The sequence below is a fragment of the Planococcus citri genome, chromosome 2 (assembly GCF_950023065.1).
Source record: "Planococcus citri chromosome 2, ihPlaCitr1.1, whole genome shotgun sequence".
Taxonomy (NCBI): domain Eukaryota; kingdom Metazoa; phylum Arthropoda; class Insecta; order Hemiptera; family Pseudococcidae; genus Planococcus; species Planococcus citri.
This window is the reverse complement of record NC_088678.1, coordinates 44357854-44382145: the sequence shown is the minus strand read 5'-3', so window position 1 is coordinate 44382145 and position 24292 is coordinate 44357854. Positions and strand designations below refer to the sequence as shown.

Here is a 24292-nt window from a genome sequence, read left to right as displayed (position 1 = left end):
TTTTGCGTTCACCACCAATATTCGTCATCGGTCAAGATGACTGGGCTGAAAATGAGATTAATTTACCTGGGGAATTTGAATTGTCCATTGGAGGAGCCTTCGCTCGCGATTGAATTTAAAACTCTGCCGTTTACGTCGAATATTTGCACTCGATGGTTGTTCGAATCCGAAACAATGACACGGTTTGTGTTGGAAACTGCGATGTAATGGGGGTGTTCTAATTGACCGATTTTATTACCGTACGAACCAAATTTACCAACGAATGTGCCATCTGATTGGAAAACCTACAAAAAAAATAGAAGGAAATTATACCTAAGTACTTATAGTTCTTGCATGTATTTTCTTTCTACGTCGAGAAGTGAATGAAGAATCGTATTCGTCTTTCAACTCGTCAGTTTTAAATTTTAATATTTCAATTCTGATTTGTAATCACCTGAATTCTGTGGTTCTCTTTGTCACAAACGTATATAAATCCTAAAGCATCGGTCGTTATTCCCCATGGGTAATTGAATCTACCATCTGCAGTTCCTTGACTACCAAATGCTCTCAAAAATCTTCCAGATGGATCCAATACCTATACGAAAATGACAAGTTTTCATTTTATTAATTTCCCAAAACTTTATCAGTGATTATTCCTCTAATTGCGAGGAGTCTTCAATTCGGTGTGAGCAGAAATCATCTTTTACGAAAATCGTTCAAAGAATATTTTGATCAAAATAAATTTAAGGGCTCAGCGAGCAACTAAAATTCTATAGAAATAGGTACTTTGATTTTTTTTCTTAGGATATTTTCATTGCTGAGGATGTATTCGATGAATTTTTTAACCAATAGGTCACTTTTTTATTTACATAATGATCACACCAAACCGAAATTCAGGAAAAAATTCTCCGCATACTTGAACTCTGTGATTATATCGATCCGCAATAATATATTGACCAATTCTATTGACTGCTATTCCAGCTAAACAATCAAATTCTCCTTCGCCATTTCCAAAACTACCAAATTCTTTCATAAATTTTCCATTTTGGTCGAAAACCTACAAAAAGATAGGTTGTAACGATAAACTCGTTTCAAATACCTACGGAATATAAACGATTAAAACTCACTTGAACTCTATGATTTGAAGAATCAGCAATAACAATGGAATTATCAGGCCCAACGGCAATACCTCTGGGCCATGTAAAGCATCCGGGGCCACTCCCCCGACTTCCTATCTTGAAGCACAGCTGTCTCTTTTGCATATATTGACTTCTAAGAGTAGTACCTACCTCTGCGAAACCTACAACATATTGATCATGCGTTTATGAAATAATTCATTCTCCAATAAATACTTGTAACGTGTTTAATTGTACTAATTGTAATCGCCCTAAATGTGCTGGAGGTGTATTTTGAAATTAAAACAAGCTGTAGAGGTGTAATTGGCTAGCACGATCGTAAACAGTATTATAATGTATGGCTCATGACAACAATTCGTGATGACCTTAAATAGCAATTTGTCACAAATGTTAATTCCTTTAATGACTCTAACTGTCCGAATTGGTCGAATATATTGGATTGGCAGATGGCTGTATATATTTTATTGAAAACGTACACCGCGCTTGTTCCTCATGTATCTGTATCCCAGATGAAGCATACTGTTCGAAGAGCTGTTGAACGTCCCTTTAAAATAATGAGCTACTAACGCACAGGCACATCTACGAATCCATTTTCGACCACTTTCAACTTGCCAGTGTTTATCTTAGTAAATTCGAATTGTATTTTGAATTCTAGCGACATGATGTTTATAATGGTTATCGCAGACATCGCGAGTTTGATTAATGAGTCGGAATTTGTTGTCGCCTTGTTGAATAGGTAACATCCTACTCTACTGCTGCCTACTTTTGATACCCAATTCGTGTATTTACCGTTTACGATAATGGGATTACTTCAAGCGGTAAATTATTATAAAATAGGTAGATATTCCACGAGTTGAATTCTACGACTACGACAAAAATAGGCACTACAGGTATACCTGCTTGGACTGCTGTAGCTGCTGTAGGAGAGTTGGGGGAGCCTTCCAGGTTTTTTTGATCGTCGTCAGAACTTTCAACACTGGCTGAATTATTACCCCTTAAAGGCAGTCCTAAAGAGAGCCTTCGCGATGTCGTCGAACTGCTCGGACCGCTGACCGCCGAAGAAGGCAGATTATTATCTTTTATGTCTTTGCTCCTGTTGCCGTATTTATTCTTCAAGTACCTAGCCCATGAACTTAACGATGAGCCGTCTTTCTCCGATCCTGCAACAGACAAGATGGGCATTGCCACGATTCTCATTTACTACGCGAATATTAAACGTATCGAATTTCATGTAGGTACGTACCAATAAAATACGAACGAGAGAAACAAATCAGATTTTACGTACTTATACTATAAGCGAAAAGCCAGAAGCTTTTGGTTAAAATAATACATCGTGGAATTTGCATCAGCAAAGAAAAGAATTAAAATATTTCAACGAAAAGGAAATCATTTATGCATCCGCATTTTTTAACACCAATGAAAAAGCAAATTCTACGAAAGTTTTATTATTGGAGAAGATATCTTTTTTTTTGGCGGGGGGAAGGGGTTCTAAACGATGATCTCAGAGAAAAATACATAATTAAGTTCATTTTCACAATTAAAAGTACCTACTTAATAGTTTTTTTTTTTGTTTTTTTTTAAAAATAAAGTTCGAGGATTTTAGTAACTATTTTTTGCTTTATTAAAAGAAAAACTAAAAAAAAAGAATGCGATCTGCGACGTCACCAACTTATCAAACCACATGAATTTGGGGTAAAAAATGTAATAAAACTTTACTTCAAAGTCAAACTTTTGATACAATTTTTTGATCCTTTTTAAAAATTACAATTCAATGCAAAAAATAAAATTGCCACAAAATATAAAATTTTTGCGAATTTTTTCATTTTTAATGTTCAATAAACGTCTAGAAATTTACATGTTTATGAGAATTCTTATTAATTTGAAAGCAATAAATATGTGAAGTCATGATTGAAAATTATCAAGTCACTCTATTTCAAATAAACGTCATCATCATTTTTTAAAAGTTATTTTCTTAATCAAAATTTAACGTTTTGGTACAAAGATTAATAAATCAGAAAAGATAATCCATCACAGGCTGGGTCGTTTCAGACTTTTTTTTGAAAGCCGAAGAGGGAGATGTTGAAAATCGTTGCAGGAGGACTTTCAAGACACCACGGAAAAAATTTCAAGTCACATACTAAAACCCATAAATTTCAACCTTTCAAAAATGTTTATGGAAACAGAAGAAATTAATTTTTTTTATTAGGTATAGGTATCTACTTTATTGAATTTAAAAGTTCAAAAAATCATGCAAAAATGATTTTTTAAGAGAATATTGAATTTTTCAAATGTTTGAGAGCTCAACTCATCACCCTGATTCTTTATTTCAATCTGAAATTCTGGACGGACGGTAACTAATCATTCTTAGACCGCTTTGAAAATTATAATTTAGGAACATTTTTCAGTCTTCTAGATCAAAAACTTTTGATGTCGGATTCAAGATGATCAATTAATTCTTTTTTTTTTTTAATTAGGTAGTCGAATCAAAAATTAAATTTCACCTTCATTCATTCAAAATAAAGCAGGTGAAGAAAGCTCGAATCAAATTTTCAAGAAGTTGATTCATTTCATAGTATAGACTATACAGTTACGCCATTGGTATTGTAATTTCAAAATACCTCATACAATTCTATTAAAGGGATCTTTTTATCAGTGTTTCATGTACGATGAGTTCACATAATAAATTGAATATTACGCGAAGGTGAAATGTAACATTTCCACCTTCTTAAATCTATTAAATTTATCTAATACGTAGTATCAAAGATATACCTAGCATATAGGTACATTATGCTGAAAGGACAAAACGAATATTCAGTTTCATATTACATATTGCCATTGTAAAGAATCATCAGATATCCCTAAATGCAAAAAGAAAATGTGGCAGTCTCAGAGACACGATGTGATAAACACAGATAAACAAAACGTAGCTAGGTTCATATCCTCATTGGAATACTTTTCATATACTCGTATATGCTCTGCTACCATAATATTACATTTTGTTCGTATAGTTCTATATTATGGTGCATGCATATCACGTCAACGTCAAGTCTTCACGTTGCGAAAATATTATAGGCAATGGGTATGTTATGTTTTATGAAAAGGCTTTTTAAAGGATAGGTAGGTACCTATGGACGCTCGTACGTATTACGTTCGTAGCGAAATTTAAACGTTGCGTTGGAAATTCGCTACACATGAAAGTACCTACCCACTAACTAAAACAGAATAGAATTTGAGTACATTAAAAATGTTTTAAAGCCACTCAAAGAAAAAGTCTATTAGCTTCTACATAAGCTAATGAAAAAAAGGGTCGTCACGAGCAAATAGGCCTTTTTTTTAAAAAAACACTGTAACGTCATCGTAATTCAATTTTCAAATAAAGATAAAAAAAAAAAGCGCACAGAAATTTCTACTCTATAAGCGCAGAAAAAGGCGAATGGAAACTCATTTAGATTGTAGAAACTTACAATCGATCGTGTGTACTTTTTTTTTGGTTGGTAGGTATTCGGGTTTTTTATTTTAAGGATGTAGGTGTGTAAGTGGAGAATTTCACGATTGTTGACGATTTAAATATTATACGCACAAACATAATACCTGTATTAGAGGATAACGGCCGTTCTGGCGAATTCTCCCTCGATTTAAGAACGTGGCTAGACCTACTCCGCGATAAGTCGTTGCCAGCGTTAGATGCTTTTGATGCCAAATACGAAGCCGGATAATATGAACTGGCAGAGTTTTCATCTAAATCGCCTTCTAAATCTTCGCCGAAACCGTGCGTACTTTTGCTTCGAGCTAGCCGCGCTTTTCTATCTTTGAACGACGTGTACGCTGCTGGCTCTCTTCTAAAATAGGCAGAATCGTCGTTTCCCGAATACCGTCTACCTGTTCCTTGCAGATAATCGTCCTCGTCCGTGGTGGGTGCCATTGCTGTACTTTTACTTTTGTTTAAAAAGCGACTAGTGAACCGAGACTTAGGTTCCGGTTCATCGTTTCGATTGTTGCTCAGGTACTTACTGCTGCTTCGGTTTGCGATGGCGTCCTTTGGCGATGCGTAAGATGGCCTGTAAGCGTCCGAATTTGTATTATATCTGCGGAAATATTACAATATACGTGTACGTGTAATAAAGTACGATTGTCATGTTTTAAAAGCATCCGTCTCCTTCTCAGCTCCGAGTATTATAACTACATATACTGGGTGTTCTGTTTGTGGAGTTGAATAATTCGCTCGATGTGCAGCAACTCAGACAACACAAATGTAAATTGGTTTGTCGACCCAAGAAATTGAAGGCGTAAAATTATTAGCACTCCAACGTCTTGGCCCCTCAACAAATTTACACTTGGGGAGGTTGATGGATTTCTGTTGTTACAGGCGAACTATTCGACACCTGCTAGGAACACTGGGTTCTATCTTATATTATGTATGCATAGAGAAATGTGATCGGATTCCTTACACCAAAGGTGAATGTGAGTGCGAATAACTATTTAGTTACCTGGAAGACGAAGATCCATCATCCCTGCTACTCCTACGATACGATGAATTAGCCCCGGGTGATCCTGGTCCGTTATCGCGAGCATTAGCACTTCGAGCAAGAAGTGGTCCGATATCGGTTTTCTCCAGGCCAGATTTAGCTCCGGTTTCAGTTTTCTTTCCAACTTCATCTTCGCTTTCAGTTTCTTCGCTTTCGGTGCTCGTTTCGGTTTCTTCTTCGTCATCGTCGTTATCTTCTTCAACATTTTCAGCTTTTGGTTTCTCGTTGATAGGTGAAGATGTGGAATTTGTACGATTAGCTGAAAAATAATTTGATTTGGGTGATAAACATGGTTGTAAACATAATTATGATTTTAATCTTATGAAACAAGAGCTGGGAAAAAACTAAAAAAAAAAAAAACCAATTTTAAATACTCGAAAACAGCAACAACATATGCCGAATTCCCGATCAGACTATTTATTTCCATTAAAAAAAATCGTCTTAAAAAAACTTTTATCGTACTTATTTTAATTTTTTTTTCCAATTCAACTCTGTTTTTCCTAGGTGTTTAAAGCAAGGTTTTGAAAAGTTTTAAACAGTTTTTTGTTTGCAAACCAGCCTTGAATGAAAACAAGGAATGGCTTAAAAATTCTAGTTTCTTGAGATAAATTTGAAGTTGCGAACATGAAATTGAGATTTTTGGGAAATTTTTGGAAGTCCAAAATTGGCCATTTTTGGGCGATTTATACTTTTTTCGAAAAAAAATTCTCAACTATTTATTAATTACTCGTAGTAAAAATGATGAAAATTATTCCTAAAACTGATATCAACTACCCCGCGTACAAATTTCATTATTTTGAGCCATTCTGAAGCCTTTAGCGTGATTTCCGATTTCTTCAGAGTTTTGCAGTTTCTTCAGAAGGCGTGGAAACTAATTTGGGCAGCTAAAAATCTATTAGGTAGTAGCTAATTATTTACTAATTTAAAGAATTCATTTGAATTTGAGCCATTTTCTAAATGAACAATTTGAGATTTTTTTTATTTTGGCATAATTTAAATCTGAGGAAAAAATTTGATGAAATCAAACATTTTCAGTGTGCAAGAAAATTTTTGAAACGGCACGAACAACTGTACTTTATCTGAAACCAATTCTTTGAATCCGAATTTTACCATTGCAAGCCATTCTATAGAGCTGTCTGATTTTAAATTTCTCCAGTAGGTAGGTACCTTACCTACCTAAGTACTCAGTAACAAATGCTGGTTAAAAAAGCAGGATACATCAAGGAGTTCGCCTGTAAATTGGCTCGAATAAGAATAAATTCGTTTAACAATCGAGAAAAAGCCACAGCTCGATTTTCAGTCACCCAAATTAGCTTACACGCTTTTCAGAGAAAATTCAAAATTCTGGAGGAATTGGAAGTTAACGCTAAAAGTTCCAGAATGGCTCAAAATTGTGAAATTTGGATTCAAGGGTTGGTTTGAGACACGATACAGCTGTTTGTTTCAATTTCAAAAACTTCTCTATGAACGGAAAATTTTTGATTTTTTGAATTTTAACCCTCACAAAATGAACCTACTGATTTAAAAAAAAATTCACTTTTGAGATGTTCGGTTGGAAATTGGCTCAAATGTTCATAAACTCGTTTAACGGGTCGAGAATTAATTTCCACGTTTTTGGAAACATTTCAAAATTTTGGAACGAATCGAATATCGCGCTGGAGGCTCCAAAGTGGCCCAAAATAATTAAATTCAGATTCCGGAGGTTGGTTTTAAGTAAGATTAAGAAAACGAAAATTATTTTACTTTTTGAATTTTTTAAATTTAAAATTTTGGGAAAATTGAAAATTACAGTGGTGCTCCAAAATTGCTCGGATTGGTGAAATTCAACTTGGGGACGCCAGTATTTGGTTTTATGTAGTACAAATTTTCATTATTTTTATTAAATGAATATGAGTTTTCTAAAAAGAAACCATCCAAAAAAAAAGGTTCAATTTTAGGTTTTCAAAAATTCGCCAAAAATCGAAAAATCAGTTTTAACAGCTGAAAAATTGGTTACGAGGGTTTCACGCCATACTCTTTCCAAAAATCTCAGTCTCGTTTAAAATTTAAATCGGAGGTAGACATCTCGAGAGATTCCTTTTACGAGCAATAAACAGAGGTTATTTCGATCAGAAATATGTTCAAAAGTTATAAATTTTTAAATTTGTATTTTTCCTCTTCTCTATTCAAAATCATATTATTATCTTACCTCCACTTAGAAATCGACTTTGAAAACGGGAAGCACCCGTTGTAGGAGTAACCTCTTTCTTAGTATCTGGCGGAACTTTGGTTCTAGGACTAGAATTTCCACTATTACTATCAGCCATTCCTTTCGCACTGGATTCTCGACCAGTTCTCGTTAAATACTGCTGTCTCAGCTCATCGGTGGTGAAAGCAGCGCCCGTGTTTCGAACCCCGGACGACGAACCCGTTGAAGACTCCGAAGAAGCGGTCGAATCTGAACTAGCTGAGCGAGCAGATTTCTTCAAAACAGCTCCTATGTACAATACAAGTATAAAATTGTAATCGTCGCGAGTATAAATCAAGGGTACTTGAAAATTTAAAATAAGGGTACAATTATTATTTTACGTATAATCAAAGAAATAATCTATGTAAAATAATCACGAGCTTTAGCACACCACACCTATATTTGAACTGCTACCCTTAATGCAGTTGCATTATACCTATAGGTAATTTAATACTATAAATAAGTAATTCTTACTCGTAATTAGACATTTAAACACCATTTTTGAAATCTTTAGTAGGTACTTAATACCCGAGTGGTAATGTGAGAGTAGGTGATTTAGTTTTACATAATGGCGATGTATTTTCAGTCACGATACCAAGTACGCTAAGTGTACGTGCAAAAATTTGCGATTTATGGCGATAAAATGTAACGCATAGTTACGACATAAACGTACCTATATAATTAGTTGGGTAGAGCTCCCCAAGTTTACGAAACGTTTTATTTTACTTATGAAAATGCATATTAATCAATCCAATATTTCAAACAGAAAGACTAAAAAAATTCTCCAATATCGAGCTCAAGTTCAACTCTAATTAAAACAAAAGAAGAAGTTTATGTAAAATAAATTTACCAGGTTGAGATACGATATCCGATGAGGCGGAAGATCTTCTCGAACCACTCGTCACAGGCGTTTTACTCGATCTCCTCTGTGTTTGTTGCAATGAACTCACAGCTTCCTCTTGTTCTTTGTCGTCTTCGTTACTGTCTTCTTCGCTAGAAACCGCCTAAATCCAAAGAAAAATCTAAATTGTCCTACGATTTTGGTAATTTTTTTTCAATTCATACAAAAATATTTAAAATAAGTTTCGTTCGCATAAGTTACATCGAATCGTTCCCAAAGGATTACTTAATTATACTATACACTCAATTTACCATGAGTATTCCCATTCCCTTCCGACACTTGTGAACTATGCATTCTATAAGAGTACTTTTAAGACGAACAACTCGTCAGAACAAACTCTTTTTAGGGAGTGGGGATGGGAGAGAGAATGAGACGAGAAAAATACCTGGGGAGAGGGATAACTGTTTCAATTCATACGTATTTCTAAGTTGGACGTCAAGAGATCTAAAAACATGTTAATAAATTTGCCTAACCAGTTCGCCGTAAATACGGTAAGGTTTCTAACTCTGGATAAGTAGATAAATTTGAACCAAAAATGAAGTCGATTATTCCCATTTAATTCAATTTTTTCAAGAATTTTTTTCGATGGCCTGATGAAATAGCCACCTTTTACGCCCTGATTTCCATGGGGTTGAGGGGGCTAGTATTTTTTTCGCATAATTATGCGATTTCTGGCAAAGTTATCAAACCTTTAGAACTTTATATCTCGATCGAAACTGGTTCAATTTAAAGAACTTCTATTTACGATGCTTTTAATAAAAATTAAAATTTAAAACAACCTTCTAAACGTTTCCATGAAAGGCCAATGAATAAAATTTGACTTAATTTTCATATATTTTTTCTTCTGATAGAATTAATCCCGAATTTTTGATCTCGCAAACAACTAAAGAAAACCTGTAACGAACCTCTCTCAACATCTAGGCACCACTTTACTATATACGATATTCTCTGCATTCTTTTTAATCAGGTCTTCAAATAATAAATCACTTTTATACGTAACAACGTTCATGGTCTTGTAAATGCAAAGTACGAAACTTTACAAAAAAAATGTACACTCATCTCCGCCCTTTTCAAATGACTTCATTGTATTAAAATCCGCTACAGGCTGAACTAAGATTTTCGCAGACAAATGAAAATTTTCCAGCTATTAATATTTTATTTGTTTCATTATTTCGTTTTGATTGTTCCGGCTAATTTCGCGGTATTAAAGGCGAATTAAAATTTAAGCAAAAATTTCTTTACTGCCTGCTATACCTAAGTATATATTTTTCATTGTGAATTTTCACCAGTTCACTATATAAGGTGAATGTTTTTTGTGATGTCTTTACGTCGAGCATAGGCTTTATATCAAATTCTCTCTCTACCCAAAGTTTTGAATAGAATTTTTAATATTGCTCGTTGTACATAATTCTCAACCATTTTGTTGTCGACTGGTTTTTCGAATTTATTAATTATTTCTCCCATTTTGTACAACTCGCAAAACTTTGTTTCTTTTACGTTTGTTTACGCCACTCATATTTAACCCTATCTGATTTTACGATAATACAACTATTCGTTTTTAGTTATGGTGATTTTTATACCGCGGTTTAATCAGCACGAGTATTTATTCATACACTACTTAATAAGTCCACTCGTACCATACGTATCTATCTTGTAACAAATAAACTCGAAAAGTTTGAATACATTAAGATCTGGCTTATATTCTCCTACTCATGAAAACTGCAAACAAAACCTAATGTTGTCGTATCTTCTGATGTTATGCAACTTTATATACACGCTTGCATACAAAACAGCCGTAATATCTGTATATATTTTGTAACGGCGAATATTATGCACTACGTACGTCTACGTAGTACTCGCAGCATGTACTACAAGTGTTTACAAAGCGCAATAGTACTCTACGAGATAATTTTTCTGAAAATGTTCGTTTAGAGAACAGAGAATGCATTAATTATACGTCTTCCTTATCAAAAATTATAATTCTAAACAATCGGGAGAGTTTTATTCATTCAACTATGTAGTTCGAAAAAATCTCAGCGAAATTAATGTAGTTAACGATTTTTAAATTTAAAAACAAGGCAATTATTTTTTTTAAATCGGAAAATATTCGATATTGCCAATAGGTACCCACTCGAGTTTTCTTAAAATAAGAAATCTACCTACATTATGTATTCGTTTCATCGTTTGAAAAAAAAAGTATCAAAAAGTTGCATGTTTTTAAACACAAATTACTAAACAGGCATTTTTAACAAACCTAAGTACAAAGTACCCAGGCAAGATGAGTACCCTACATGTACATACATATTTTGTAGTCTAAACTTTGAGTACCATTGACAGAAAACTTTTTATTTAAATTCAAAATACCAAAGTATTCTTTTCCAATACTTTGTTTTATATACAGTTTTAAGTAGGTACCTCTCTACCTATACCTAATTAGTCGAATATTAACAATAAATTTGACCATTTAACGATACCAAGTTGGCATCGGTGAATAAGATTATTCGAGTTCATGAAAATAAACGATACGCTATGCTGTACCCTACACACCCTATACCTGTAATAAAGAAATTCATTAATTTGCAAAATGGACCGCAGTAAGTATGATCGGTTCGGAAATTTCAATAATAACCTACCACAACTATGAAAATTTACTTAGACTGATATAATCTGGAATAAATTATACAGCGAATTCGCACCGGTATTTGGTTAAGTTCTGGGAACATACTGATGCAGTCTTTCTCTTTCCATCTCTCTCATTTACGTTATAAAGAAATTAAGACTGTTATTAATTATATAAATATTTGAATCTGTAATCGCGATTTATATTTAAGTACGTTCAATTTAAATGCAAATTCGAATTTATTCCGCCATAAAATACTTGTAATGTTCCTTATAGGTGCCTGTACTCGAGTACCCCACTGAAATTACGAATGTAAGTGTCATATGATAATACGGAAGACCTCGATTTGATACGCGAATAGGGCAATTTTGAATACATAGAGAAAAACTTTGTTTATAGTATTAGTTTCTTTATTGTATTGATAAAGGAGATAAGAATAGAGAAAAAATTACTGTCGGATTCTGTAATTTAGTTAGGTACCTATTTTTGTTCATTGGTATGCAAAGTGTTGTATTAAGTAATTCACTTTTGACATAGATATTATATTTTTACGTAGCCCTACACTAATCTGCGCGACTCCGACTTTTTGAAAACTTGAAAACGAAATCGACCAGTTCACAAAATGAGTTCATCAGATTTTACAATTTTAGGCATTTTGAAAACGTGACATTCAAATTAATATCCTTTCCCAGACTTTTCTAGTTACGTTGACAGTGAAGAGTAAAATAAACGATTTGACCTTGTCCCTGTGATAAAATTTTCAGATCGCCAAATCATCTCTAATCACTTCAAAAGAGATGAAATTTGTGAGTAAAACGAAATCAAAGTAGCCTAACTTTATTTCAAAAATATGTGGTATAAAATTGAGCGGGGGGGCTGAAGGCTCTGGAGGGGTTAGATTAGTGTAGCACGATATCGAATCATGCGGAAACGACACCCCATTCATTAATATTTAATTCTCCCAAAATTCTTATTTTACCCTCTCTACACTTTTTTTCTATTTTTCACTGCAACGCACAAAAACAAAAATTTCGAAAAAAATATATGATACTTATGGGTCAAAAATACATCCAAAAATTGTATCTCGCAATTTTCATTGTTAGTAAATAAATAGCATAAAATAAGTTGAAAACGCAATTTTGAGGGGTAAATATGAAGGGAGGGAGTTGAAAATTCTCGTAGGTATACCTGTGTTGTTCACCACATCACTCTAGAGAATATTCATCAAAAAAATTTCGAATGTAATTATGGTATTTCAATAGGGTTCTCAAAAAAATATCCAAGTTTGAGAGCGCACGATAGATAAAAGTTTTCTCACGGTGGTGCCGTGGAACAGTGTTGACAAAACGCGCGGTAGTACGGGAGATATGTACATGTTTTTTCAAATTTTATTTTTTTTGGCCATGTTGCACCTCACTTTGGGACTTTGGGAAAATTATATGTTATACCTTAGGGTATGAGGAAGTTTTTAAAAAAATTCAGTCATGTCACCCCCCAAAAAATTTTTTCTGCCCTCCCTCAAAGTTTTCAACCCCCTGAAAAACCAAGAAAATGGAGGGGGAAATTTCAAAATTTTTCATCAACCCCCCCTCCGAGAAACAACTCTTTGAAGTTTTGATGTTTAGCCCTTTCGCGCCGGCTGGGACAGCATATGTCCCAGCAACTTTGAACAAATCTGCTGGGAACTTCTGGGACACATTTTTCCCGCAGACTGGGTCCCATCAGTAGAGTAAAGTGTCAGGAATCGATTGAGACCACTCCCAATTTTTTTGCTCGTGTTATAGCAACACTGTGAATTATTTTTTCCGCAAAAACGTGTTTTTTAGTAAAAATGGGAAATCTGAGCAACCAGTTGGTAGTAATTAAAAATTTATTGCAAACACAGGGAGTTATTGTGCCCGGCAACGAATTTATATTTGAAAATAGATAGAATAAGCTACATTTTGGTGTAAAAAAAATTAATTTTGATTTATTTTTGAGGGAGCAAATTCAAAAACAAAAACGTAAATCAGTTTTTCTTCAATAATTTTTTGATATTTTTGAGCTGTTTTGGGTGTTATTTTTTCAAGAAATCGAAAAAAGGACGATTTCAGTCTGTCAGGAATGGTTTTCTGCATATTATGTCCAAATTTCATCGAATTTGATGCATTACTCACAGAGAAATCCTCTGTCAAAGATAATTGATGTCTCAATTTTGGTAAAATTTCATAAAAATGTCAATTTTTTGAAATTTTAAGATTTTATTAGCAAAAGTGTGTTTTCTTGAAATTTTTTCTCGTTTGCATCCAAAATACAAATTTTTCACATGACTTTTTGCATACTGGAATATTATTATTGGTATTGTCCCACTTGTCCCAGCAATTTTTGCAAATTTTAAGCACTGCTGGGACATATGCTGTCCCGGGACAAATTTTCAAAGTCCACGGCTGGGACATACGTGTTCCCACCACAATATCTTGAGTGTGAGTTGAGGAAAAAATCTGTAACAAACTTATGTTGCTTAGAGATGCCCAAGGAACGATTTAATGTAAAAAAATTGGAGGTGGGATGCAAAACCAATATTCGGCGCGAAAGGGTTAGGGGGCAGTTTCTCCGAAAGGGGAGGGGGTGGTAGGTCAAAAATTTTTATGAAGAGTTTTTACATCAAGGGTGACTTTTTGGACCACTTTCGACCCCATATGGATCAGTGGCCATTTCATCCATCTTATAGGGGAAGGCCCTATAAAAATTGATTTAAATTTAATTTTTAACTTATTATAAATTTTTTATTTTAGATTGGGAGCCATGTAATGTAAGTACAGCACCTTAGGCTAGAGGCTCGCTGATTATATGTAGGTATAAATTCAACTTCAACTTTTTAGTATAAGTAATTAAATTTTTTTGAAATTATTTCAATTTTTTATTCCTAAATCAATTTGATTCTCATTATTTGAATTAATTAGGATTCAGTTTTTAAATTAATAAATGTCTCAATTTTCAAGTTGAATCGTCTCTGATTTTATTTTTATTTAATTTTATAATTCATAATTAATTAATGTGCTTAAATTTTTGTATTTTCTAAAATTAATTCAGCTATTATAGGTACTTTAATTGGACTAAAAATTTTAATTTGAAACTACCTAATTCAACTTTCAGTTTACTTACTTCATTTAATTTCAAGTTTTTTAAATTCATTTTTTATCCTAAAATTGATTTAAATTTTTATTTTAAAATTAATTTCATTTTCTAATTGACTGAAAGTAGGTAGTTATGCAAAAAGCAACTAGATTTTTTTCTTAATTTTCTTATGCATGAGTTATATTTGCACATTGAGCCAAAAATGATTACAAATCTTCTGCACAATTAAGTATCAAATACCTGGACTAGACCAACTTTTTCTTGTATTTCGAATTAATTTTTATTTCAAAATATATCTATTGGTCAAGTTTTTATTTTACTACTACATTGATTTTTTTTAATTGCTTCAATTTTTATCTCAAGTAGGTAAACACTGATTTTTTGTACTTAGTTAATTCTAATTTTTAATTTAATTTCAATTGTAATTTTTGTTCACTCATTTATGTACTTAATTCAATTTATTAATTCGTTCAGTTATGACAGTCTATCCTCTCCCCCCACTACCCACCTTTACTCATTACACTCACAAAAAAAATAAATTGTAGGTACGAGTAACTGATCACCTATCAAAAAATCAACTGGAAAAATAAAACTTGGTTTAAAATATTATTAGCTATCAAATTCTCCATACATTCTAAATGGGTAGGAAAACCTAAGACGTTGCACGCTTTTAATCCGTTTGTATACCTAATGGGACCATTGAGGGACCTATACCAGTCTACACTTTAAAATGCTTGGTAAAATATTTTTTAAAACGGTGATACATAGTGTGCTATGAGTGTTTCTACTTTTGTATTGTGGTATCGTACAGAGTGTTAAATTAAACGGAGCAATAATTCAAACATATACGCGTTACCAACTAGTAAACAAATTGAAATTTATCATGACGAGGTACTTAGTTATCTATTCTGCAAATATGAAGGATCATAACTCTATCACTGTTCTATTAAGATTATTGAAATAAAGGTCCTACTGGGACTGGGTATGCTGTTCCAAAAAAATATGAGTTACATATGTATCGCCTCGAAAAAAAAATACTTATATCAATCGATTTGTTGATTGAGTTTTACTTTCATTCAACTCACAAAGAGCCATTTCCAGAAGAGTAACTCGATGAGGGGTTGGAAGGGAGCATCTTCATTTCACAATTCAGTTTTTCTTTGCAAAGCAAGTACCCAGTTATGATAAAATTCATCATTCGTTTACTCAGGCTGCATATTGGTTAAATAATTGCTACAAGTAGCATAAAGGCAGGTCCAAGATTCTCATAATGATAATTATTTCTTATTTTTTCACTTCAATATAAGAAAAAAAAGTCCAATATTTCACCAGGATGCTGGAATATGCAATCAAGTCTATTTTCTGGTGCCTTCTCTCAAAGTATTTCGAAAAATTTTCGATTTTTGTTCGAGTACTTTTCAAGATAGGTATGTAAATGCTGACTGGAAACCAGACTGGTAAAATATTGAACTGTTTCCTTTTTTTGAAATAAAGAATACCTAATCAAATTTCCAAAACATTGCCCTGCCTTCAAACAACTCGTTGGTACGTTTTATTCAAGCATAGGATCGGATCACAGTAACAAGTAACCTCGGTTACCTGGATCTACATTGACGTGCTGTTTGACGGATTAATTGCGCAAACGTACAGTTGTGAATAAACAATTTATTAGTCAACGTTTCCAGTGATATAGTTACAAGATAATTCTACAAGTTAATCAATACCTACATGTGTGAATCGTGATAACCAAGAAGAGATAAAAAATTCATCAAACACTTACTTCTCTGGCGGGTGTTTTTCTATTACGATCGGATGCAGCCGAAGATCTATTCGGAGAAGAGACCTGGCGTTCGTCTCTAGAATCGTCTCTTCGCAGCGAGCTGACTCTTTCAGGGACTGTAGTTCGATGAGGCGGCGTTTCGGCAGGAACTTCGGCGGGTGCAGCGGGAGCATTTTTATTTTGTCGTTTTATGCGCGAAATCTCATCATCTTCGCTGACCTGTCTTTGAGTTACCGGAGCTGTATTCGATGGTTTTCGTTGAGGCGGTGGTTGAAATTTTTGTTGTTGTAACGGCGTCGGTTCTTTTTCTTTTTTAATCTTCTTCGTTTCGGTTTCTTGCAGTCTTTTCATCACTCTGGGCGAGTCGTACAAACGCGTGATACCGCTGAGCGGTCCTTTGGCTACGTCTTCGGTATCTAGCACACGGTCTCGTTCTTTTTCACACGGATGTTGGATATGTGTATCGGAAAATCGAACCGATCTCGGACCTTGTACGTCGGTATCCGAATCCGCATTTTCGTTAGCGTGTCTGGCAGCCAAGCGTGATCGAAAACGTGATCTGGCACTTCGTCCGCCTTCGTTATCGTAACCAGAATCGAAATCCGTACCGTATTCGGATCGATCTGCTCGACCGTAACGATTATCGAGTCTATCGCTGGTGGCACTTCGGGTAGGATAGCGTTCTCCAAACTTACGTCCTCCCAGAGGAGACACTCTGCCGCTATTTTCCGAATTCCCATCGTATCCTCCTCGTTCTTCTTGTTGGCGAAATTGCGAAGCTAATCTGTGATCGCTTTTTGATCTCATTAAACCTGGTCCAGGTGGTTGTAACATGTTGCCACTTGTCGGGTGAGCATTTCCCGATGTTAAAAATTGATGAGGATTGTTTATCGATAAATCACCGTAGCCAGCTACGTGTTTGACTAATTGATTCGGTTCGTGAGCCATGATAAATTTCGCTCGTCTGGTATAATCACCGGTTTCAGTTTCGAAATACCTAATGAATTCGACCGTTTTCAAGAATATCTCTTTGGCATCCATCAGTTCGCAATCGTCCCATTCTACCACCTCGTTTTGCATGTATTTATCGGCCAAATCGCAGTTGCTTTGAATGTTTGAAATTTCTACTTGTAGGTTTTCTTTCAAACTGGATAGATTTTTATGCTCGGTGGTTAGGTATCGATCGATTTCATTTCGTAAATATTCTGTACGATCTTTCAACGCTTTATTCAAACGGCCGTATAATTCTTCGACTTCTTCGGAAACCGACGTACAATTTTGTTGCAAAGCCAGCATACTTTTCTCCACGTACGCCAGTATGTCTTCGAGACGATGAAGAGCTCTTCTAATCTGAAATCAAAACATACAGACAAACGATGTAGGTACTTAACGTAGGTAGGTAGACTTGTAGGTATTATTTAAATGATAACGCAAATATGCCGATGCGAGTACAGAAAATAAGAAACCTATCGATGTTCTACTATAGTATAGGTAGGTTCGTATTTGTGAATTCTGTCGCTACTGCTTCGGTAAATTTGCATTCTATATACGTGATAGTATAGTATGAAATTAGGTAGGTATGTACCTGATTTGTAATTCTAGAGATTTCTCGGCGTAAAATGTCTTTATGCGCTCCTTTACATTCCGGGCATATCTCTTTATCACAATGTAAACACATAGTGCAATAAGCTTTCTCTGAGCAAACGTTACATCTTTTCATGATCTGGCCACTGGTTGGATCCGGTAATTCGCCAGTAATTTCTATATGCAGCTCGAGAAACCGTTGTAACGTCACGTTGGTGGGATATCCTTGAACACCTTGATATGGTATTCTGTGCTCGGCTCGGCATTCTGGACATTTCACCTATAAAACGAACAAATGCTCAACTTGATGCGAAATAGTTTTTACAAAAAAGGTACATGTACATAACGAATATAGGTACATATTTTTGTTGGTCATTCAGACCAATGGAAAGATCTACATATAATGATATGTGGATAAATAAGAAGCCTGTTCATCATCAGATCTGGACTAACATTGTTAAAAAGATCCAAAAGCTTTAGATTTGATTAGATACAATCAAGTTTCTTTTTTCTATTGGATCTGAATCTGATTCTGATCGGACCATAAACAGATCTACACATATAATCTGATCACAACTTTAATCTGACTAGATTTGATCAGCCTAATTTTGATCTAGGAAATGTCCCAATTTGATCAGATCTGACCAAATTCAATCATTTTCTGCTGAAAAGAAACAGACAGAAAGTCTATCTGATTCAGAATTTAAATTAGGTACGAATTCATTAAAAATTCAAGCTCGGGTGGAGAAAAATTATATATTTTTTTAAAACCAAGATAAAAATCTTAAAATATTGATGGATTAGGTACCATTTAATTTTAAATTTCCATTTAAATTTTACAGCCTCCGCAGGTAGGTAAATTAAATCAGAATTAGAATTAATAAATTGGATTCGATTTAAAGTTAGTTTTAAAAATTTCTGTTGATTTAGGCAGTAAAAATAGTGTTTGATTTTCAATTTAAATTTGAATTTTTCAGAAATTTATAAATTTGAATTTTACCAATTTGAAATTGATTTTGAAATTCACCAATAAGTTATTTATCAATTGAAAATTTGATTTGATATTAGCAGACTTGGAAAGCCAGCTGAAAATTAAAAGCTAAAAGCCGAAAGCCGGATATCTTTTGAAGCTTTTCAAAAGCTGAAAGCCAGCTCAGCTGTTTCATTTTCCGGCTAAAAGCTTCATTTTTTTGGCTTTTTTATAAACTTTCAAATAGGGATTTCGAATTTCAATTTTTTTAAACGATAATGTCGAAATTTTTTCAATTTTTTATTCAAAAAGACCCTATTTATCCACAGCTAAAAGCTAGCCAAAAACCAGTCATATCAACCAAATCAATTTTGAAAGCCAAAATATTTTTTAAATGGAAAACTAAAATCCAAAAGCTCTACTTCAACTTTCGGTTTTCCAAGTCTGGATTCTAGATTGAAATGAAAATTCGTCAAAAATTCATCAACTAAAAATTCAGTTCTATACCTACATCTAATTTGAAATTTAAATTAAAAATCCTTACAGTTGAAAAACAACTAAAATTCAATTTCATTTGCAATTGCAAATATATTCACCAGAGAAAATCCTAAAAAAAAATCAAATTAAATAGGTAACTAAGCAGTAAGAAATAAATCCTTTTTCAATCAAAATTAATCTGAATTCACATGATAAAAATTCTATTCGTAAAATTCGAAGAATTAGAAATTTTGGTTCAATTTGAAATTGATTTTTAAACGTTGCTTAAATTCACTGGAGTAAAATGATTGAACCTGATCAGGTCTAATCAGTTCCACACATTCCATGGATCCAACTCGACGTGATCAGATCAGGTCAGAGCAGTTCAGATCAAAGTTTTGATCAGATTAGATCTGTTCAGACCTGATTGTATCTGAATATAAATATGATCTTGATCAGACTAGAGTAGATCTGATTAAATGCAGAAATTTCTCGAATCCAATTAAGTCTAATCAGATCGGATTAGATCTGTGCAGACTTGATCAGATCTAATTTTTTTTTTTTTTTGAGATTGATTTTATGCATCCATCTAGAGGTAGAACTAGAAGGTACCTATGTAGTTGATGAACAGGTAACATAATTTAAAAGAAATTACCTGTCTCCTGACGTAATCTACCAAACCATCCATGCATGGTTCCATACAAAATGAATGCTGACATGGCAATAACTTAGGATTTCTGTATCGGTCCAAACAGATAGCGCAGGTGAGTAATTGTTCAAACTGCTCCATTTTTTAATCTAAAATCAAACAAAATAGACACTCATTTTATTTATTTTGTCCATAGTATCGATACTATGTATTCTTACAGCTTATACTTAATAAATAAATTCATTGATACGCGAGTAGCAAGTACACATAAAAGGTGAGTTACATGGGTAGGTACCTAAACCTACCTATTTTATAAAATTTTCAAAAAAGTACAAAAAAATTGCAAAAATTTCAATTATTGTAGGTCGTTAGTTTGATTCCGCGAAGGTGCCCCAAACACCAAAAAGAAAAACACGAGACGAATCCAACTTTCCAATTCTACGAGATTTTCCTTTCAGAAAGTAATTATCGAGTTTTCAGCAATTTTCAAAACACCACAAAAACCAAATGAAACATGAAATTTAATTTTTACGTTGTCAGCTCTGATGAATAAGTACAGAAAGTCATTAAAATTTTGAAAAGGAATTAAATACAAATTATTTGTTTAGCAGATGTTTAAACGCGGCACAAATTATGTAAATTGTTTTTCGGTATATTTAAAATATAAAATTACTAGACAGCGGAAAATAAAGAGAAGACCATCTATTAACTTCAAAGCTCAAAATGATTTTGGTTTTTCATCCAAGTACTCTGAAATAAAATAAAAAAAACTTTTTTCTTCGCCGAAAAGCGACGACGAATTTGAAAGATTCATTTAGAACCGAGTTGAAGTTTCTTTTTAATTACATTTGCCATCTATTAAATGTCGAATCATTGAGAAATTCTTTGTGTATATTTTGTAATCTAAGAGTGACGTCAATGAAGCTCTCGCGTAATACTATGTATAAGAAAGAAGCATTTCATAAAAGTTTTTTTTCTCTCATTCAAGATACTTTTTTGATGAAAAAAAAATTCTTGCGTTATTTCTCCCGCATTAAACTAAACAAGCGCAAAACAACTCATCCCCGTTAATCTTATCGTTAAGCAAAGTAATTTGTTTAAGAGTAGTACAAAAGTACATTTAAACGACTTTTGGAATTCGCGGCCATTTTTGCTATACGTTTTCAACGTCTGGCATATTCAGACACTCGGCAATTTTGACACTTGGCGGTTTCTTCGTTTTACAAAGTTCGTCGAGATAATTAACACTCAACGTGTTTTCGCGGTATCTACGCTGAATTCCGACATGCAAAATTAAGAGGAGTCGCAGTCGGTGAGATGTGATTTTTTTCACAAAATAATTCCCACAAAGTAATCGACTGGAAAGAGTCGTATATTCAAAAGAACTGTTTCTGCGAGGAATTTGCTCAAATTATTCGCGTATTCTGTGCAAGTTTACATATTGAATTTCATGCGTGCGATATATGAACTCATATTCGATGAGCGAGATGGATGATTCGAATTTTTCCTCAATGTTTTTTTAGTCGCACATTCTTTTTTTTCTTATTCTTTTTAAATTGAGACTGAGGAATTAAATTTGAGAAATACAGAAATATTCCGAGCTCAGTAACCTTGAACTAAAAAAAAAAAATCGACTGACTTTCATAATATTTATTTATTTATTTATTTTTTAAATGAGTGTTAGAAGGGTACTGAGGGGTTATGCTAAAAAAAATGAGCACCAAAATTCGAGTATTTGAAGTCCTTAGAAATTCTGACAAAAAAAATGTCGCGTTTTTTCAAATGTTATTGTATTTTTATTTGTTTCAATGAATCTGATTAAGAGAAAGAATCCATAAAAATGAAAACAATTGAACATGTATTCCCTCACTATCATTTTACACACATCAGATTTGAAAAAAAAAAATAGAAAATGAAAAATTATGAAAAAAAATAGGGTAGCTAAGAAGATACCTAGGTAATATGGAAGCGAGTTTTCCACAAATATAATTTTGCTCCTGCAACTTACAGATTGGCAACCATGCCTTCTTATACATTACGAAAGTTGCGTAATTCCTTGGTGAAAAAATAATTAGATAATAGATAAATCACATTTTAGCTTTTCACACCAATTTATTAAAAATACCCTTCACCTCATCTTAATTGATGTTAATACTTGACCATGTTTTAAAAAATTTGAAAAATGAAAAAAGAAATTTGAAAGTAAGTTTCAAAATTCGAGGACAAGGCCAAATTGCCTATTTTACTCCCGACTATGCTCTTATTTTTTTAATTTTTAATTTTTTTTTTTTTTGAAAATGGGCAGATTTTGTAACGAAGTGTGAAAAGAAGAATACACAGACAAGTGAGACGAGACAAAATTTTAACAAATTATTTCGAGATTCGGACACAACTTTTGCGCCTCCTTTTGACTCAACTTGTTTTTAAAAGAAGTGTAAAACGATCATATCACAAGTTCAAAACTTACGAAGTTTAGTAGGTATTATCAACGCAACAATTCGTGAAATGTTAGGTATCTACTCGCGCCATATACGAGTATCTAGCCTTAATTCTCACGTCAGAAACCCTATTCCAAAAGCAAGGAAATCAATATTGACACTCTGTTTCGAAGATTTATCACGAAAAAATCTATATCAACGAATGCTCCAGAGATTCGAGATTCGAGATATAGAACAAAAATCGCGAATAGGCTAAATACGATTAGATATTCATACCATATTCGCATAGATGTGAAAAATCTCACAGCCTCGAATACGAGTAGGTACGCAGCGTAATAAAAATCAATTTGTAATACAAAAAGACAATATTTCGGCTGACAGTATTCAAAGTGGAAAAAAAAGAACTAAAGCCGGGATGATCCTCGGTATATTATTGAAAAAGAGCTATAAATTCCGAACATATCTAATATCACGAAGTGTATAGAATTTTTTTCACCTCTAACCTGAAGCTTTATTCAGATCAACATTGAAATTGTTAAATAATCCTAGAAAAATTCACTACACAAGTCTGAAAACCTAGGATAAATAACACGGAGAAAATTGGCTCGCCTTGAGACTCGCTCGAGAGTCGTGTCGATGTCGATGTCGTCGCTGACACCACCGTCGCTTTTGCTTTCGCTATCGCTACATCGTATCGTCTTCCAAACATAATTAAAATTTTTTACAAGTAGGTGTTGTGTACATATTAGCGTGTGATACCTATTGGAAAATTTTCGGATATTATTTTCGTTTCATTTTGCTACTAAAATGATGCCGGGGCTTGGGCTTATTTACGAGTGTTGCCTTTTTGAAAATTAATTATACGAGAAGCTCTACGTCTACGTACATCGTCGACACTTCTAACCTCTCTTAAAGCGAAATAAGAATTCATTCCACGCGCGTACAGCACTGAGAATTTTTCTTTACTTTAGTTTTTCCCGTATAATAAGTTTTCTGCAGATTTTCAACAACACATATGGCACTATCTTCAAGTTTTCATTTAACTGACAACATTCATCTGCTTAAGTTTTAATTTTTTATTTCTCTTGTCTGTCGTGCTGATATTACGAAATCCACCTTATACCTACGTTTGTTTGATCCTAATTTTCTACACAATGCAGCATCAACTTTGAAACTAATTTTTATCGTACAATACGATGCGAAGAAGTAGGTATCCTTCGTATATTATTCTAAATTCTTGCTTCTCTACATAGGTAGTAGGTAGGTACATCGCAAAATACACTGGTACCTACACGTCACGTTTATTTCATATACCATATACTTCTGCTCGTAAATATGTACTTTTTCTTCGGATTAATTTTAAATTGTTTTCAAAATAATTAGGTACTTATTAGCTATTAACAGATGAGTTAAATGCAAATATACTGGATTATAGAACTCTACCTACGTAGAGATCAAAAAAGGCAAAAGGCACTTCTCAATGCTACTCTACTATCGATAGTATGAGAGAATTATTTCAATATCCTTCTTTTTCTTCCTCGCTTGCCTGTATCCGGACATGGCGACTACAAAATCCCCACAACCAGTTCCCTCTAGCTATCTCAGTCCTCTGCCTTTTTTGTGCATTCTTCTAGTGACATTTTGGCAGTTTTCTTGATTAAGTCCGTGTATCGGGTGGGTGATCTTCCCCTTCCTCTCTTGCCTTCTATGTGGCCTTGGACTGTCAATTTTTCCAAGTTGTCCTATCTCATGATGTGTCCGAAGTAGCGCAGTATTCATCTCCTGATGACTGTGCTTAGCCTTTCCTTTACACCCAGTTGTTGAAATATTGACGCATTTGTTCTTTTCTGGACCCATGATATCCGTAGCATCCGTCTGTAGCAGTACA

At 33.8% G+C, this 24292-nt stretch overlaps 1 protein-coding gene across 6 annotated transcripts in view; it reads right to left on the bottom strand.

Annotated features, from left to right (window-relative positions):
* The window catches only part of tn (thin), a 74137-nt gene that overhangs the window by 495 nt on the left and 49350 nt on the right, over positions 1 to 24292 (bottom strand). For 2 of the 6 annotated variants that reach the window (XM_065350444.1, XM_065350445.1), the window contains 12 exons: positions 19973 to 20115; positions 17872 to 18150; positions 16287 to 17636; positions 8719 to 8872; positions 7830 to 8117; positions 5603 to 5900; positions 4707 to 5200; positions 2012 to 2275; positions 1107 to 1279; positions 896 to 1036; positions 434 to 574; positions 67 to 284 (listed from right to left, as the gene is read on the bottom strand). In XM_065350444.1, the coding sequence (XP_065206516.1) occupies positions 67 to 284; positions 434 to 574; positions 896 to 1036; positions 1107 to 1279; positions 2012 to 2275; positions 4707 to 5200; positions 5603 to 5900; positions 7830 to 8117; positions 8719 to 8872; positions 16287 to 17636; positions 17872 to 18150; positions 19973 to 20107 (3935 nt within the window). In that variant the 5' untranslated portion in view covers positions 20108 to 20115. The remainder of the gene's footprint in view (positions 1 to 66; positions 285 to 433; positions 575 to 895; positions 1037 to 1106; positions 1280 to 2011; positions 2276 to 4706; positions 5201 to 5602; positions 5901 to 7829; positions 8118 to 8718; positions 8873 to 16286; positions 17637 to 17871; positions 18151 to 19972; positions 20116 to 24292) is intronic. The other 4 variants (XM_065350448.1, XM_065350446.1, XM_065350449.1 and 1 more) reach the window with 4 other exon arrangements.